Genomic DNA, 16,641 nt, shown 5'->3' with positions numbered 1-16,641 from the left:
AGTCTGGGCAAAATAGGGAGACCCCATTTCTATAGAAAATTTTTAAAAAATTAGCCAGATATGGTGGTGTGCACCTGTGGTCCCAGCTGCTTAAGCAGCTGAGATGGAGAATTACTTGAGCCCAGGGGGTGGAGGACAAGTGAGCCACGATCGCACCACTGCACTCCAGCCTGGATGACATAGTGAGACTTTATCTCAAAACAAAAACAAACAAGCAAAACAAAAAAAATCACTTGATCAAATTGGATCACGGGTCACTGTTAAGTCACAGTCATTCATCTAACCAGAATGATAATTAAAAGACTTCAAAAGGAAGATACAGAATGTTACACTGTTGCAGAAAAAATCTTAGCTCTTTTATAGAGAGGACTCCATTTTCTTAAGTAATCAAAGACCTAATAAAGACAACATGAAGCACAGGGAATCATCTTGATAAAACAAAGGATCCTTCTTTCTTAGGATAATTACCTACAAGGTACAGAAAAACCTTTCACTATTTCCTTTTAAGAACAGATCACTACTTCAAGAAAACCTTGTTTTAACAGGGAGGACCAAATTCTGATTTTTCATCAGTGTACTTTTGATATTAAGGCTCATTAAAAAAACACACAAAAACTATAAGTTAGCCCATTTGACCACACTTGAAGTTCTTTTCTCTTCACAACTTCCTTGTATCGGTTAGTTTGTCCTGTACTCTTCCTCTTTCTCATTGTGAAATAACCAGTCACTCTAGAACAAAATGACTCTTTTCCCCTTAATCAAGATACAGCCTTATATTTTATGACTTCCTTTGTAAACCATACCATACTTCCCTTGCATACAGAATTGTCTCTTATTATTTCTAGTTTTAGTTGCTTATATTAATTAGTTTTTACTCCTTAGTAATAATCTTAATTTCTAGTGAAAACTAGCAAGCATTGTGAACTGTCTTCCATTAACATTCACCATTTCATAATTTCTAGAAACATGTTTCCTCAGCTTTTCGTGCTTATCACAGACCCATTTGTATTCTCTATGCCATACAAAAACAAGATGCCAAAGCATGTATACTTTAAACTTATGTTCAGCAATTAATGTTTCAGTATTTTAATTTACTTGGAAATGTTATTTTATGAATATCTGTGACTTAATTTAATGTAAAATAACTGTAAGAGGAGGCTGGATATGTGGACAGCGGCCAAATGAAGAACCGCCTTCTGGTTGTAGGTTTTCTTCTAAAGTTAGTTAGAGCCCCCAGAGACTGTTGAATAGAGATTGACATACTCAGATCCACAGAAGGAAAAGATCATTTGATGGCTAGAGAGGCCAGTGAGGGGTGGAGCACATTAGAACCTCACCAGGAGAGAAATAATATGTTGATGTTTCTCTAGAGGCCCTGCCATGAGAACCTGTACTAGCTCATGGGACACAGGGTAGGTTGGAGGTAAGGTCAGTAAAAAACCAGATCATGGGTTCATGCCAACCTAGGACAGGCATGAGGAGATGGAGGTTTGAGTGGGGGAAGAGATTTCAGAGGGAGAGTGGACAGGATGTGGAGGCAGGTTGGGATCAGCAATCCCAGGGTAGGGGCAGAGGGATTGCATCCTGGGCCTGGCATGCAGCAGGCCCTGACCATACCTGCCATATCAGGTAGGGTCAGAGGTCCTGCTAAAACTGTGACCATCAGGAATGTTCTTCAGATATTAGTGTTCTGTACGTAACGGGTGCTAGGTGGGCTGCCTGTATAAATTCCATTCCCTGCCGCTGGGGCATGAGCTTCAAATGGGAGTTGCGTTTGCCACCAGGCAGGCCTGCTTCTCCTCTCATCTGCCCCAGAGACGCAGATGGGTCCGGCTGCCATGGAGGTCATCCTGAGCCGTCCAGGCAAACACTCCCAGTCTGGCCCCTTCTTGCTCCCTTCTATTCTGGCTCCCATGCCTCCCAAAAACCCTCCTCTCCTGGCAGCATAGTCTTTGCCCATCCTCTCCTCCTCCACCTTGCTCAGGAAGTTCCCTGCCCACTGGACCGACGGTCTAGGTTCAGCTCTGTTTCCACCTTTCCTGTTGAGCCCATGCCTTAGTCTGCAGGGCCGGCCTCTCCTGGCTGGGTCCAAACTTGAGAGTTCTGTGCTGCATGATTTGGCCCCTGTCACTGCCCTCTCACGGCTTGTATGACTTCCTCTGTGCGCACCTTGGCTTCCAGCTGGAGCAGCCTCCATGTGGGTGGAACTTTGGTGGATGCTCACGGGGCACCTGACCTGGAATCTGAGCTCAGGAGAGCTGCCTGGTATATGAGCTTGTTTCTTCTCAGATCCTGGGCTGTGGCCCAGAATGGTGCCATTATTCTCTCTGCCAATGTTTCAGCGGCCAGCAGCCTTGTGACCTGGGGCCTGATGCAGGGGCAAGGTTAATTTGCCAGACTCTGGCCTCAAGGCTTCTTTCCCCGCAGTTCCTGGATTCCAGATGCTCTCATTTCTGGCTGGGGACCCAGTTCCTGATACCCTTTACCCCAGTCACTCAAGCTCTGCCCACTACCAGTACCTCTGGCCCCAGGAATCTTCCCCAAGGGTCTCCTGAGGAATTCCAAATCCCCTAAGGCATGGTCTCCACCCGTCTGGAACTGATGCCATTTAGGGCCCCAGGGACAGAGGCAATACCAGGCTTTCCCCAGGGAGAGGGAGGCTGGGTGGGGGGTGGTGAGGAGCAGGACAGACTCCTTCAACGTCTCTCATCCCCTATCCCTGGCCTCACATAGTAGTAATGGGGAAACAGATACCATTGTGAGGCAGTGTTACTTAAGCTAATCATCCAAAACACAGGTTCCCTTTTGTGAGATGCTAGTGTAATGCAGACCAGCCGGAATATCTCAGAGGTCCTTTCCCAAGGAAGGTGTGACCTTTGTCATAAGAGCTTTGGGATCAGGTGCTGTGGGGTTGGCAGGGGTGAGGCATTGCACTGGGGGAGATGGGTAGGCAGAGGGGGTGCCAGCCCCTCTTATTTACCCTTGGGTTTTTTGTCTTTTCAGCCTGGAGGCCGGCCCTGAATCTCGCTGCCCTGGACTGTGCTGAGGAGACCAACAGCGCAGTCTGCAGAGACTTCAACATCCCTGGCTTCCCGACTGTGAGGGTGTGTGACTGACAGGAGGGGAAGGCAGGCTGGGCCTGCTTTGTTTCCCTTTATAAGGGAAAGGGGCCATGTGGGATGTGTCTGGATGGGCAGATTTCAGCTGCTCTGATTTGAGCTGGGAGGTGATCATCACTCGGGCTGGTGAGAGCTCCCAGCTCCTAAGGTCCTCTTCGATTGCTCTCCCTCCTGACCTCCAAGCCTTAGAGGTCTGATCTAACTCTATAAAACCAGGATTCAGGCTCTGACCCATCTGTGGGCAGGGTCAGACTATAGGAGCCTAGTGGTCCCCCACAAAGGGACCCCAGAGGCTGAGGCTGGCAAGCCTCAGCCTCCTCAGGCAAATGCCTTGAACCACAGGTAGCTGAGAAGGGACCTGTCAGGATAGCTTCACCCCACTGTCAGAATGTCAGTGCCTCAGGCGGCAGGGATGCCCGGCACGGGAATTATCACACCCAAGGCATGAGGGCTCTGTCACCCCAGCTCTGGTGGAAAGTGGCACGAGATCTCTGATGATGCCTTACCTGCCAGCCTGCCCACCGCAGGGCATCAACAGCTTAATTAATGTCTGAACAGCTTCCAAGGCTCTCAAATAGGAGGCCTTGGATAGTCCAGGGTAGCAAGGCTGCTGCAATTATGGTGAGGGCCCTCCCCTGGGCTCAGGCCTGGCTCCAATCCAATTAGTTTTCTTCCAGATTAGAGAAGCCAAATTCAAATCTCTGTCTCTGTATCACCAGCTATAAATAATATGTACCCTTCCACCAGAATGGCATCTAGAAAAGCAGTTTCCTCTGTAGCCATTAAGGATAATTAGGAAATGCCTTTGAAAGCCGAAATGCCAAGCATTGTCCCTGGAACAAGATACCTCTGAGCTGGGGGTGGGGGTGGCCAAGTTTCAAACAGAACTGTGAGCCAGAACACAGCTTAATTACCCCAGCAGCATCCATCTGGGAAGTAAGGCCGTGGTTCCACCAGGAACTTCCAACTCTAACTCCATGTGACCTTTCTGTTCCTCAAGCCCAGTGCAACGCCCCCTGGACTCTATCAGGGTTTCCACACCTAATAGAAGTCCCTTCCTAAACTGTTACCACATAGGGTCAGGACCCCCAGGCCCCAGGTTTAGCTGAGACCAGGTTAATCTCCGGACAGTGTGGTGAACCAACAGCTACTGCCACACCATTGAAAAGTGGCAGCAGAGAGACTGCATGTCAATGATCCCTTTGAAATAAAAGGCCTTCCTGGCAGGGACATGGCGCTATCCTTGGCCCTAAGGTGTGTCATTGAAAATATTCAAACAGGGCACTCTGTTCCTTTGGCTGAACCAGGTGAGCAGCCCTGAGTGGGAAGCTGTGGGGCAAATTAGTGTGGCAGCAGGAACCGTCAATCACAGGCTGATATTTTTCTCCCAGTGAGCATGAGGCACAGGGGTACAGCCACTGCCCAGCCCCCAGGGGAGGGGTTGACACTGGTACAGCAGCCAGGGCAGGATGACCGATTGGAGTTCTGTAGGGCCTGATACCTGGGCTCTCTGAACTCTGCCTGGGAGAGGCTGGGCACAGCAGGGATGAAGGAGGTGGCCCAGGCCCAGCAGGTCAGAGGCTCCTCAGCGCCACCCCATGTCACGCAGCGCACGCAGCCTGGATGCCTCAGGTGATAGTCACCGTCTCCTGAACTGCCTGGCTGGCTGTGGGAGGGACTCTGGGAGGGCCCTCGCTGGGCTCCTCAGCCCTCCCGTCTCCAGACGGGCAGCACCTGGCAGGGCCAGTCTGGTAGTCATCCGTCCACAGACCAACACGGTGTCCTCCCCTGGCACAGCCTTTCCTGCCTCTCCTGAGGAACCTGCGGCTCAATTTTGGCCGGGGGAGACCCAGTGCCCAGTCCATAGGCCAAGTGGCTTGAGCTGGCAGGTCCCTGCTCTGAGGTCCTGTGCAGCAGCTCTCAAATAGTTTTTTACTGTGACCAGCCGTAAGCAGTACACATTTTTACATTGTGATCCCAAAGTTGGTATGTATCTATTATCACTAAAACACAAGTTTCAGATTAATTCTTACTAAGTGCAGTTAAACTGTGATATTTTCTGTTCTATTTTTTTAATACAGCTGTGATTAAATACATTGATTTGACAGCTCATTACAAGGTTGTTTCTAGTGTTTGGAAAACACTACTCAAACAGATTCTAATCTCCAGAGATTTGGGGCCATGAAGAGCCTGGGTGCCCTTGGGCATCGTGGCCAGATCCTTAGGTAGCAGAGCTGACCTGGGGACTGCTGGTGGGCAGAGACATAGCCCTGTTGCCCTGCCTGCTGCCCCCTGGGGGCTGGAGCCTGTCCTTGCACTCTGCCCATGAAGAGCTGAAAGGCGAGGGCCCGTGTGAAGCAGGAGGAGGAGAGAGTGCTTTTGGTATGATGGGAACAGGCCCACACACACGAGTCTGGCCTCCCACAGTGGCATGTGTGACTGTCCTTCTGCCTCTGGCCCCTTGTCACCATGAGCAAACAGTGAGCTTCTACCAGCCCAGCCTGTTTAGTGAACACCTGGGCCTGAAGGGCAGGCCGGCTGTGTCAGGTCCCCATCAGGCTGGAGCCAGAGTCCAACTGGAAGGAAACAAAGGTGTGGGAGAGGGAGGGGCTGGTTGGCTGCAGGTTCTGACTGGAGCTTGGTGACCTAGAGGCTGGAACTTCCGGGTCAAGGGGCTTCTCTGTGGGCCTCAGGAGTGCCCTTCAGTGGGAATAGAATGGGACTCTTTATGGCCGAAGGCCTGGCCGGAACAAGGGGTACACAGCACAGCAGCATAGGGGTGGGGAAGGGCGGGTCTTCCCTCTTCAAGGCTCTGAGGAGATCAGTGATGTTTCAAATCCTGGCCTCACTGCATACTGTATGTGGCTTGGAAAGTCACTTATCAGCACCCCAGCCATGGACCCCAGTTTCCTTGTCTGTAAACGTGGTATGATAACATCTACCTAAGAGGACCGTTGCCAAATGTGAAGTGAGGTCTTCCATATGAAAGTGCCACCACACCACGCTGGTGTGATTTGGACTTCAGTGAAAGTTAGTTTGCTTCCTTCCTGTTGTCCCATCTCCCTCCTGGGCCACCCATGGGGCTGCTGGTAGCTGCTGTGTGGCTGCTGCTGGACTGTGTGGCAGTCCATCTGTCTGTCAGCAGCCACTGCGGACATGCTTGCTGGGTGCCCAGCACCGCACTCACCACTGCAGGCGAGGCCAGGAGCGTGAGATCCCCAGAGCCCATGGCCAGTGAGAGGCAGCCAGCAACAGGTACCCAGGGAATGCCACAGGAGTTTGCTGGGCTCACGGAGCTCTTTCACTCGTCAGAAAGGAGTTCGTGTAGGAGGGGACTTCAACTTGGTATTGAAGGACAGATGGGGTTTGGCTGGGAGAGAGGAGGAGTGTGGGTGGGCCTCACAGGCAAGAAGGTGAGAGCCAAGGCCCTGTGTGGGCGGGGTGAGGTGGCGTGTTGAGGAGACTTGTTCAGCTGGGCAGAGGCTCATGTTGAGGGATGAGGCAGAGCTGGGGGAGAAGGGAGCCCAGAAATGGCAGGTCCTTGAATGCAGGTTTGGGAGCGGGGACGCCCTGTGAGGGTACAGAATCTGGGCTGTTACCTTTTGTGGCTTTTGCTAGAAGGTGAGATGTCAGGGAGGAAGGCAGGACTCCAGGATGTCTCCTGTCTCTCTCTGGAAAAAGGAGGTGGGCCCCTTTCTCAGCAGTCAGCTGCTGTTTTTGGGGTCTTCTCCAAGGATCATCCACAGTGTTGGAAGTGGTTAAGGTGGATCCTCATGGGCTTACCATAAATATCTGGAGGCTAGACCATTTTCCTTAAAACATGTTATAAAAGCTGGAATTGAATGCCATCGGTGTCACCCCTGGGACGTGTGCTTTCTCTTGAGCTCTTTTCACCCCAAGAAAGCAGTCACTCTGTAGTTTCGTGAAGACCAGCCAGGTGTTGCCTGGTTTTCTGCCATTAGGGAGTGGCTGGAGGTCTTCCAGAAGCTCCTGTGTGAAGTGATGAAAGAAAAGGGATGGGTGATGACTGCTGCTGAGAAAAGAAACACACTCCCGAAGTCTTAATTGTCTGCTTCCAGGGAGCCGTGGTGGTTTCCCTTGGGCAGGGCACACACCTCCATGGTTGACTTAATAAGGATACATTTTAATCAGAGGACAAAAATGTGCCCTGACTTGATTTCCACTTGAGCTTCCAGGGTGATCAAAGGGCAGAGATTCTCTGTTCAGCTGAACAGATGTCTGTTGAGAGATGCCAGACACTGTGGAGCTTGCAGAGATAAATAAAATGTCATCCTGCCTCCTGGTCACAGGTGGGTGCATGGGTGTGGTAGTGGATTCAGGTTGAAGTTCGTTGCAGCTGGAGTGGTGGGAATGGAGGGCAGTGTGAGGTTAGTTTGGGTTTGGAGTCTGGACGGCCTTGAGTGCAGTGAGTTTGGACATTATTCATTGACATTGGGGAGTCGTGGAAGAGGTCTGAGGAGGAGCAAAATGTTCAGACCAGAACTGTGCGTTAGAAAACTAACCTTAGTAGCAGTGAGGAAGATGGCTGGAGAATGAAAAGATTGAGCATACTAAAACTTCTGAGAGCATTAAAGGTGGAGACTGATGTGGTGACCCAAAAATACATCATCATCTGACAGGCCTGGTCTAGACAAGGCAGGTGGAGGAGAGGACTTTTGAAGAGGTAACACAGAGGTCAAATCCACAGAACTTGTCAGCTAACTGGACGACAGGTTTTTGAAGAGGGGGATGGTGTGGGTGGCAGGGAGGAGGACTGGTCGCTGGGTGAGGTAAACACAGGTGGCAAAGCAGGTTGGGAGAGGGGTGACTCAGTCTTGGGGATGGTGGGGAAGGGGATGCATCCTGACACCTGGGTGGAGGCCACCAGGAAGAACCAGGAGTTTAGGACAGGGGAGCACTGAGATGCAGAGGGTTTAGCTGGCAAATCATTTGGACAAATAAAGTCATTGGCTTTGGCAAGGGAGAAATGATAGGTTTGTTCATTGATCCCTTTATCCACTCATTCATTTAGAAACAAGATTGAGCAACTTCTTTGTGACACTGCTTTCAACAGCTTTTTATTTTTATTTTTTTTCAGCCCAGAGGTCTTTTATTTTTTTTTTTTTAACACCTATTATGCCATGAATTCATAGGGAATAGGTTCCAGCAGCTCAGGCTCCTTCCCATTGGTCCTCACAAAGTGTGCTTCTCTAGGTGGAGCAGGCTGGCGCTTCAGTTGAACCCAGGTACCTTTCTCTTTGGCTTCTTTCTTTTTCTGATCATTTTCCTTCACGCGTTTCAGGAAGCTATCTCGGCTCTTAGAGTGTTTAATGTGCTCAATACGCACATTAATTCTCTTGGCAAGAATCTTGCCCTTAACTTGTTTGTTTACAACAATGCCAACAGCATGCTGGGTAACGTTGTAGACTCTCCCAGTTTTGCCATGGTAACACTTGTGGGGCATTCCTTTTTGAACAGTACCCATTCCCTTGATGTCTACAATATCACCTTTCTTATAGATTCGCATATACGTGGCCAAAGGAACAACTCCATGTTTTCTAAAAGGCCTAGAGAACATATATTGGGTGCCTCTCCTCTTTCCCTTTGTGTTCGTCATTTTGGCGAATTACAATTACTGGAAGATGGCGGTTCCGGCCGAAAGGACTCAACAGCTTTTTAAACAGAAGAGTGTCAGGACCTGACGTGTGGCTGTAGGAGAGACCGGGGTAGGAGATGGGAGTGGGCAGTGGGCACAGGAGAGCAGTCGAAAGTGAAGCTAGGACCAGGGCAAGGGTGGCCAAGTAGGGCTGGTCAGTGTCAAGCCAACCAGGGAAGGGTGGCAACATGAAGACGATGAGGGAGAACAACCACAAAATGTGGCACGAAAGGTGACTAATGCTCGCCATGGGAGGACAAAGCAGGCAGTAGTAACACTGTACCACAGAGAGGCCAGGAGGGCGGGGAGAGATCCCTGGAGTGGCTGAAGAGAAGGTCACCACAGAGCTTCCTTAGAACGGCTTCAGCTGAGGGTCATGGGGATGGCAAGGGAGCAGTCCAAGGAGCAAGGGCAGACACTGTTCCCGGAACGTTGGCAGCATGGGGACACGGGAAGGAAATGCGGTTGCTGGAGAAGGAAGGAGGGCCTCTCTTCATCCCCATCCTCCTTCCCTTCCCATCCTTTCCTTTTTTAAGGTTTAGACTAGAAGGATTCGAATCTATTTGTAGGCCTAGGGGGGTCTGTGGTAGAAAAGAGGAATGATGTGAGATGGCTAGGAAGAAGTTCCTGAAGAGCGTGAGGCATGGGAGCCAGAGCTTGGAGGAGACATTGGCCTGGGAGGTGGGTGCGAAGCTTCCGAGGACGGAACAACTGAGGTGCAGCACAGCCTTCCCTTCAGCCTGCATCCTGGGGAGAGGCTCTTGGGGTCCCTGCACCCACCTGGGCCACTCTGGCTGACCGAGCTTCCTGGTCAGACTCCAAGCTGCATGTGGTTGCTGGGATCTTGAGAGGTTGCCTTTTTAAATTTTTTTTATTTTTTGAGACAGAGTCTCTCTGTGTCACCCAGGCTGGAGTGCAGTGGCGTGATCTCGGCTCACTGTAACCTCCACTTCCCGGGTTCAAGCAATTCTCCTGCCTCAGCCTCCTGAGTAGCTGGGATACAGCCAAATTAGTCACCACATTTGGCTAATTTTTGTATTTTTAGTAGAGACAGGGTTTTACCATGTTGGCCAGGCTGGTCTCAAACTCCTGACCTCGAGTGATCCACCCGCCTCAGCCTCCCAAAGTGCTGGGATTACAGGTGTGAGCCCCCACACCCAGCCTGGAGAGGTTGCCTTTTGGTGGAAGTAATGCAAGCCCCTTTTAATGTGGGCACCTGCTCAGATGTGGGTGACCTGATGGTTGATGACAAAAAATGACCGTATTACTTTTCAGAGGTGAAATAACAGCTGTAGCTGTGGGAAAGCCACCCAGTTCAAGGCTTCATGATGCCAGTGTTGTTCTCATGTGTGTAGAAACCAGTCAAAACCTGTCTGTAAATAAACAAGAGCACCATCACTGTGAAGAACTGCAGCACAACATTTCCCTCGGGTTTCCTTTTATTTTATTTTATTTATTTTTAATTAATTTATTTTTTTTGAGATGGGGTCTCGCTCTGTCGCCCAGGCTGGAGTGCAGTGGCTGGATCTCAGCTCACTACAAGCTCCACCTCCCCAGTTTACGCCATTCTCCTGCCTCAGCCTCCCAAGTAGCTGGGACTACAGGCGCCCGCCACCTCGTCCAGCTAGGTTTTTTTTTTTTTTTTGTATTTTTTAGTAGAGACAGGGTTTCACTGTGTTAGCTAGGATGGTCTCGATCTCCTGACCTCGTGATCCGCCCGTCTCGGCCTCTCAAGGTGCTGGGATTACAGGCTTGGGCCACCGTGCCCGGCTTATTTTTAATTTTTAACTTTTTGTAGAGATGGGGCCTCACTGTGTTGCCTAGGGTGGTCTTGAACTCCAGGGTTCAAGTGATCCTCCCTCCTAGGTCTCCCAGAGTGCTGGGATTACAGGTGTGAGCCACTGCACCTGACCTGGTTTATTATTTGTCGGCAAACCAAACCTCAAATAGATGTATCTTCAATTTTGTTTATGAAAAAGTATCAGTCCATAAATACTGTAACTTACATTATCAATATGATCTCATAATCAAGGAAATTTATGATCATTTTCTTAAGTATTAGAATAACAAATTGTATTAGGCAAATAAAATTAAATAACTGTAAAGAACACTATTTAAATATGTGTGGTATGTATAAGCGGATGGTTTTCATCCATGATAAAAGTTTGTATTAATGTTTTGAAAAGAGAGAGTAAAGCAGTGAGCAGGAGTACGTGCCCAGGGGAGGTCACAGGGAGCAGAAGGTTGCAGATGGGGAGAGACAGGTGGCTTCTCTGCAGCCTTTGTTCCTCATGTGGGAGAGGGTAGCAGGTGGCTTCCAGATTTTCTGCCTATAAATGGCTGTAACAGACAAGTCCTAGCTGATCATGGTTCCTAGTGTTTAAAAGGTATGAAGGAGGAAAGGGGATGCTGGTGGTGGGTGATGATGATGCAGTTAACATTTACCGGTTTCTTGTGGTATGCACCAGGTACTGTGCTAAGCACTTTAGGTGTGTGGTCATGGAATCCTCACGAGTCTTCAAGGTAGATGACGTCATCCTCATTTCAGAGTTGAGAACACGAAGGTTCGGAGCAGTTGATGCGTTGCCTAAGGTCACACAGCAAGAGCAAAGCAGAACCAGTCCTTGAACCAGGTCTGCCAGAGCCCAGGGCCTGTTCTCAGCCACCAGCTTGGGATAAGGCCAAACAGCTCTATCCCAAGGAGGGAGAAGGAAACCAGTGTTTGGCTGTTGGAGGCAGAAGCCCAAGGTAGTGAAGAGTGGCCCTGAGGCTAGGATCCCACAGGAAGAAGCCTCTTCCCAGCCTGCAGGCTCTCCCCTAGGCAGTTCAGTGGCCGGCTTCCAGGACAACTCAACCGTGTTCTCTCCTGAATTGGAAGAGCGCAGGCAAAAGCCTTGGCAGCTGTGTTGCCGCCTGGGCAGAAGCCCCGATTGCCAGGAGTCAGGCTCTGTTCTCTCTGTCCTCGTGCCCCAAGGAGGTGACAGACTAGGCTTGGGGTGTCATGTACGTGGGAAAAGAGGACAAAGTGATGAGTTAAATCAGCTAGTCTGTAGCAAGGCATGTTTTCCAGCGACTCAGGCTCTCCCTTCCAGAGGACCTGTTCTGGAGATCCCTTCCTTGATTGTGTCTGCTGTGCCGGGCTGGGACTTCTCAGTGGACAGACACACCAACCTCTAAGCCCCTTTTCCCAAGTAAGGAGCAAGGGCACATTGACATAGAAGCAAGCTGACATTTCCCAAGGGATGTAGGAAGTGCCTGCACTTCATATTTTCAGATGGGTCTGCAAAGGAAAACAGCAATGGTACTTCATCACTCATCCATATGATAAGTATTTGTCAATAATTACATGCTAGGTACTGTGCTGCCTCAGTCTCCTGAGTAGCTGGGATACGGGTGCATGTCACCACGTTTGGCCAGAAATGGCCCTCATGGAGGAAAGTGTATGAGCTGCTGCCCACAGGATTTCTGGATGCTTCTGAGGGGTGGATGGGAGGGTAACAGGGGAGGGAGCCAGTGTCCAGCTCCTAGAGCAACCTCCCCCCAACTCACCATTTTACAGACGAAGAAACAGGCTCGGCCGGGCACAGTGGCTCACGTCTGTAATCCCAACACTTTGGGAGGCTGAGGCCGGTGGATCACTTGAGGTCAGGAGTTCGAGATCAGCCTTGCCAGTATGGTGACACCCCATCTCTACTAAAAATACAAAAAAAAAATTAGGCATGGTGGCGGGCACCTGTGGTCCCAGCTACTCGGGAAGCTGAGGCAGGAGAATCCCTTGAATCCGGGAGGCGGAGGTTGCAGTCAGCCAAGATCATGCCACTGCATTCCAGCCTGAGTGACAGAGCGAGACTCTGTCACCAAAAAAAAAAAAAAAGAAAAAAAGAAACAGTCTCAACAACATTAAGTGATTTGCCCTACAACTGCATTGAATAAGTAGGCAGATTTTCAGAGCAGGCCTAAGTGGCTGCACTCTTGGCCACTATCTATCACTGATGCCCACCCGTGTGTTTGCTTCCAGTTCTTCAAGGCCTTTTCCAAGAACGGCTCGGGAGCAGTATTTCCAGGTGGGTGTCTGACTCTGGTTGTCCTGTTAGCATCTTCCTCCCCCAACCTCCCTCTTCACCTGAGTTTCTACTGGGGTGGAGAAAGCCCTGGCAGTCGGCAGGGTCGAGGGTGAGGTGCTCCCCACAGGAAGTCTAACTTGTGTCTTCCTAAAACTGTCCTCTCAGTCAGCCTTAGGGAAAGGCAGGTTGAAGAAGCCCTTCAGGTTGGACATATCCAGGGCCCTAGGGTCGGGGCAAGGGCACCCTATTCCCAGAAGAGCTCTCCTCTCACAATGGGGTTGGTGCCCAGAGAGCAGACCAGAGCCCATGAGGAATGTCCTGATGGCTCCCAGTTCTGAGAGATTCTTTCCTGTCTGAGGGATGGGTGTCCTTGCACTGCTTGGGGCCACAGGGGGACCCCTCAAGCCCCATTCTTCTAGCACAGGGAAGGACTGATGTCTTGTCTGTCTCTGTCAGAGCTGGCTGTGCCCTCAGCCCTTTGTTTCTGAGAGTGAAGGTGGCAAGTGTGCTGTGGAAGCAGCTCTGCTCTCCTGACACCCCGCTCACACCTTTGTTCATTTACAGTGGCTGGTGCTGATGTGCAGACGCTGCGGGAGAGGCTCATTGACGCCCTGGAGTCCCATCATGACACGTGGCCCCCAGCCTGTCCGCCACTGGAGCCTGCCAAGTACTTTGGGCTGGGGCAGGTTTAGTGCATCGTGGGCCAGGATCCCAGTCCTGGGAGTGAGAGGGCAGTGGGAACAGCAGGGCGGGGACCCTAATTTGTTCTCCTTGCTGCCTTTGCCTGTGGGGCTCACACCCCAGTCTGCTGGAGCTACTCCAGAACCAAGTGGCAGCTGATGGCTGGTGGTGGGCTTCCTATCGCGCAGGTCCTACTGGGGCTGACTGATGGGTGCAAGGATCCATCCCACCAGATGGGAAGGAAAAGATGGGTGAGGTTTCTCCAGGTTGTACCTGCTGCTGTTTCTTGCCGCCTCCCCTCAAAATGTTTGGCGGACACAGCAGGTTTTCACATGCTCTATCCCCGGAAAGGCCACTGAGAGTCAGAATGGCATGAGGAGGAAAAAGGAGATCAAATATTTCAAGGGAAATGGAGGGGAGGTGGAGAGAAGGTGGTTATGCCTGGAGCATGGGGGTGGCCCGTGACTCTCTGTACGGCAGAGCATCAGGTGCAGTGGCTGGTGCTCTGTATCTGTCGACCAGGCAAGCTTCCCAGCTTGCCTCTTTTCCAGGAAAATGAAGACAGTAAGATGCATGGGGTCTTGTCCATACTCTCCCAAAGAAGGAGGCAGCTAGATTAAAAACACTAGGTCCCCCACTTCTGGATCAGAACTCAAGATAGGATAATGCCCACCTCAGAGGACTCTTGCCAAGAAGGAACAAATCCATGCCCAGTCTTGGACACAGTGGAGGCCCCAGGTGCTAAGAAGGCCTCACGAGGCCACTGTTGGTGCACAGAGGCTCTCTTAAAATTTTGTGTGCAGATGCTTTCAGAGACATGGCCCTGCTGAGAGATTGTGTTTCCAAGTGTCAGTTGGGGTTGAATCCAACTCACAATGACTCCTTTATCATTGTTCCCAATTTTCCATCCTCCAGAGGGCCTCCAGGGGACCCTGGATGCAGCATAGCCTTTATGTGGTTTGGGGTTCTGCAGCCAGACCCTGTCTCTCCAGAAAACACCCATGTCAGCCTGTGTCCTGGCCTTTGCTGCTTCCATTTCTCAATTACTGTGTCTCCATCTCCCTCCTTCCACACACACGTACGTCCCTCATGGCACATTTTCAATGGGGTATCTCAAAAGCAACAGATCGAGCAAACCTGCCAAGGTCTCTCAAAGTGATCCTTTTTTTTTTTTTTTTTTTTTGAAGACAGAATCTCGCTCTGTTGGCCAGGCCAGGAGTGCAGTGGCACAATCTCAGCTTGCTGCAACCTCCACCTCTTGGGTTCAAGCGATTCTGCTGCCTCAGCCTTCCAAGTAGCTGGGACTACAGGCGCCTGCCACCAAGCCTGGCTAATTTTTTGTTTTTTTAGTAGAGATGGGGTTTCACCATGTTGCCCAGGGTGGTCTCAAACTCCTGAGCTCAGGCAATCCTCCTGCCTCGGCCTCCCAAAGTACTAGGATTACAGGCGTGAGCCACCGCACCCAGCCCAAAGCTATCCTTTTGAAGAACTTTATGAAGGAGGCAGAGATGTGTGATGAAAAGTGAACTGCCCCTTTCAGAAGTCTGAGGGTGGGAGTGGGGAAAGGGGTACTGGCCTGCATGTAGGTCGTGCTCTTCTGCCAGCTTAGGGAAGCGGTCTGAAAGGCCGGCTACCTGATGCCGCCCTAAAGGCTCAGTGCCTCCTTCCCTCCACCCCAGTGGGGTGCACTCAGGTGATCACCTGTCTGTCATATCCATTTGGACTGTCACTGGCTGGGCTCCAGCATCAGTGCCATGTTTTCGTTTGTTTTGTTTTGGAAACTGGGCCTCAGTTTCCTCATCTTAAAGTAAGGAGATTGGGTTAGATATATAGATGGCTCCTAAGGTCTCCCGAACCCAAAGCTTTCCAATTCTTTCATTCCTTTTTAATGCCTGCTTTAGGAACGAAAGAGCACATCTCCCACTTGGTCGTGACTTGTCACAGTTTAGACTTACAGCTGTTGGGTTCTAATACCCCCAGCTCTCAGGGGACCAATAAAAACCACATCCAATCAGCCTGGGCCTGCCCCAGCACATAGAGACAACTGGTCTCAAAGCAGCCCTTCCCAGTCCCCCTCCCCGCATGGCCTCCTACCCACTCCTGACTTTTTTTTTTTTTTTTGAGACGGAGTTTTGCTCTTGTAGCCCAGGCTGGAGTGCAGTGGCGTGATCTCAGCTCACTGCAGCCTCCACCCCCAGGGTTCAAGTGATTCTCCTGCCTCAGCCTCCCGAGTAGCTGGGATTACAGGTGCCCGTCACCACACCCAGCTAATTTTTGTATTTTTAGTAGAGACGGGCTTTCACCATGTTGGCCAGACTGGTCTCGAACTCTAGACCTCAGGTGATCCGCCCGCCTCAGCCTCCCGAAGTGTTGGGATTATGTGTGTGAGCCCCTGCACCCGGCCCACTCCTGACTCTTAAAAGAGACAGGAAGCAAAAACAAAACCAAGCCCCCAAGGTAGGTCAGCTGAAGAGCCAGGGTTAGATAACAAGGGCAACATCCTTTGGGACTAAAGGTTTGGTTGTCTCCCTTGGAGGGCCCTGTGTGGAAGCGGAGGAGGGTGGGATGGCCGTACCAGCAGCACTGCATCACCAGCAGGCGTTGCCAGCGGTTTTGTCTTATTTCTGCTGGCTGTGCAGAGTGACTGCCAGAGTTGTCTCTTGCAGGCTGGAGGAGATTGATGGATTCTTTGCGAGAAACAAGGAAGAGTACCTGGCCCTGATCTTTGAAAAGGGAGGCTCCTACCTGGGTAGAGAGGTGAGCTGCCCTGAAGTTCTCTGCAATTCCTGGATAGCCATGGAGAGAGAGCCCCAGTTTGGGAACAGGGCTTTTCCTGCCAATTCTAGGGTGTTGGCTGCCTGGGTCTTTTAGCCTGGCATTGGCCTGACCCCTGCTGGGAGCCATGGGAAGTGCAGGGGCTGGACCTTCGCATTTAAAAACCTTTCTGCTTATTCTTATCTCTTTTGTGGAAACCAAATATAACACCTGCTGTTATTGAGCATTGGACCAGATTGCTGACACACGTAGCTGCTAATCCCCAAAATTAATGAAGGTGATCAAATAGAATGCCCAAGATCGCACAGCTAGTAAGTTGGTAGAAGAAGGCTTTGAACCAGGTCCG

At 50.8% G+C, this 16,641-nt stretch overlaps 1 protein-coding gene and 1 pseudogene across 3 annotated transcripts in view; one reads left to right on the top strand and one right to left on the bottom strand.

The window, feature by feature from the left end:
• Positions 1–16,641, top strand: part of QSOX1 (quiescin sulfhydryl oxidase 1) — a 44,064-nt gene that overhangs the window by 7,990 nt on the left and 19,433 nt on the right. For both annotated transcript variants that reach the window (XM_023194273.3, XM_023194274.2), the window contains exons 2-5: positions 3,004–3,104; positions 12,794–12,839; positions 13,404–13,506; positions 16,187–16,277. In XM_023194273.3, coding sequence (XP_023050041.1) covers positions 3,004–3,104; positions 12,794–12,839; positions 13,404–13,506; positions 16,187–16,277 — 341 coding nt within the window. The remainder of the gene's footprint in view (positions 1–3,003; positions 3,105–12,793; positions 12,840–13,403; positions 13,507–16,186; positions 16,278–16,641) is intronic.
• Positions 8,203–8,751, bottom strand: LOC113222543 (annotated as a pseudogene). The gene has a single exon (XR_003308448.1). The product of XR_003308448.1 is annotated as a 60S ribosomal protein L21 pseudogene (transcript).

The sequence above is a fragment of the Piliocolobus tephrosceles genome, chromosome 1 (genome assembly GCF_002776525.5).
Source record: "Piliocolobus tephrosceles isolate RC106 chromosome 1, ASM277652v3, whole genome shotgun sequence".
Lineage (NCBI taxonomy): Eukaryota > Metazoa > Chordata > Mammalia > Primates > Cercopithecidae > Piliocolobus > Piliocolobus tephrosceles.
The sequence above is the reverse complement of the archived record's forward strand: the minus strand, read 5'-3'. Positions and strand labels throughout refer to the sequence as shown.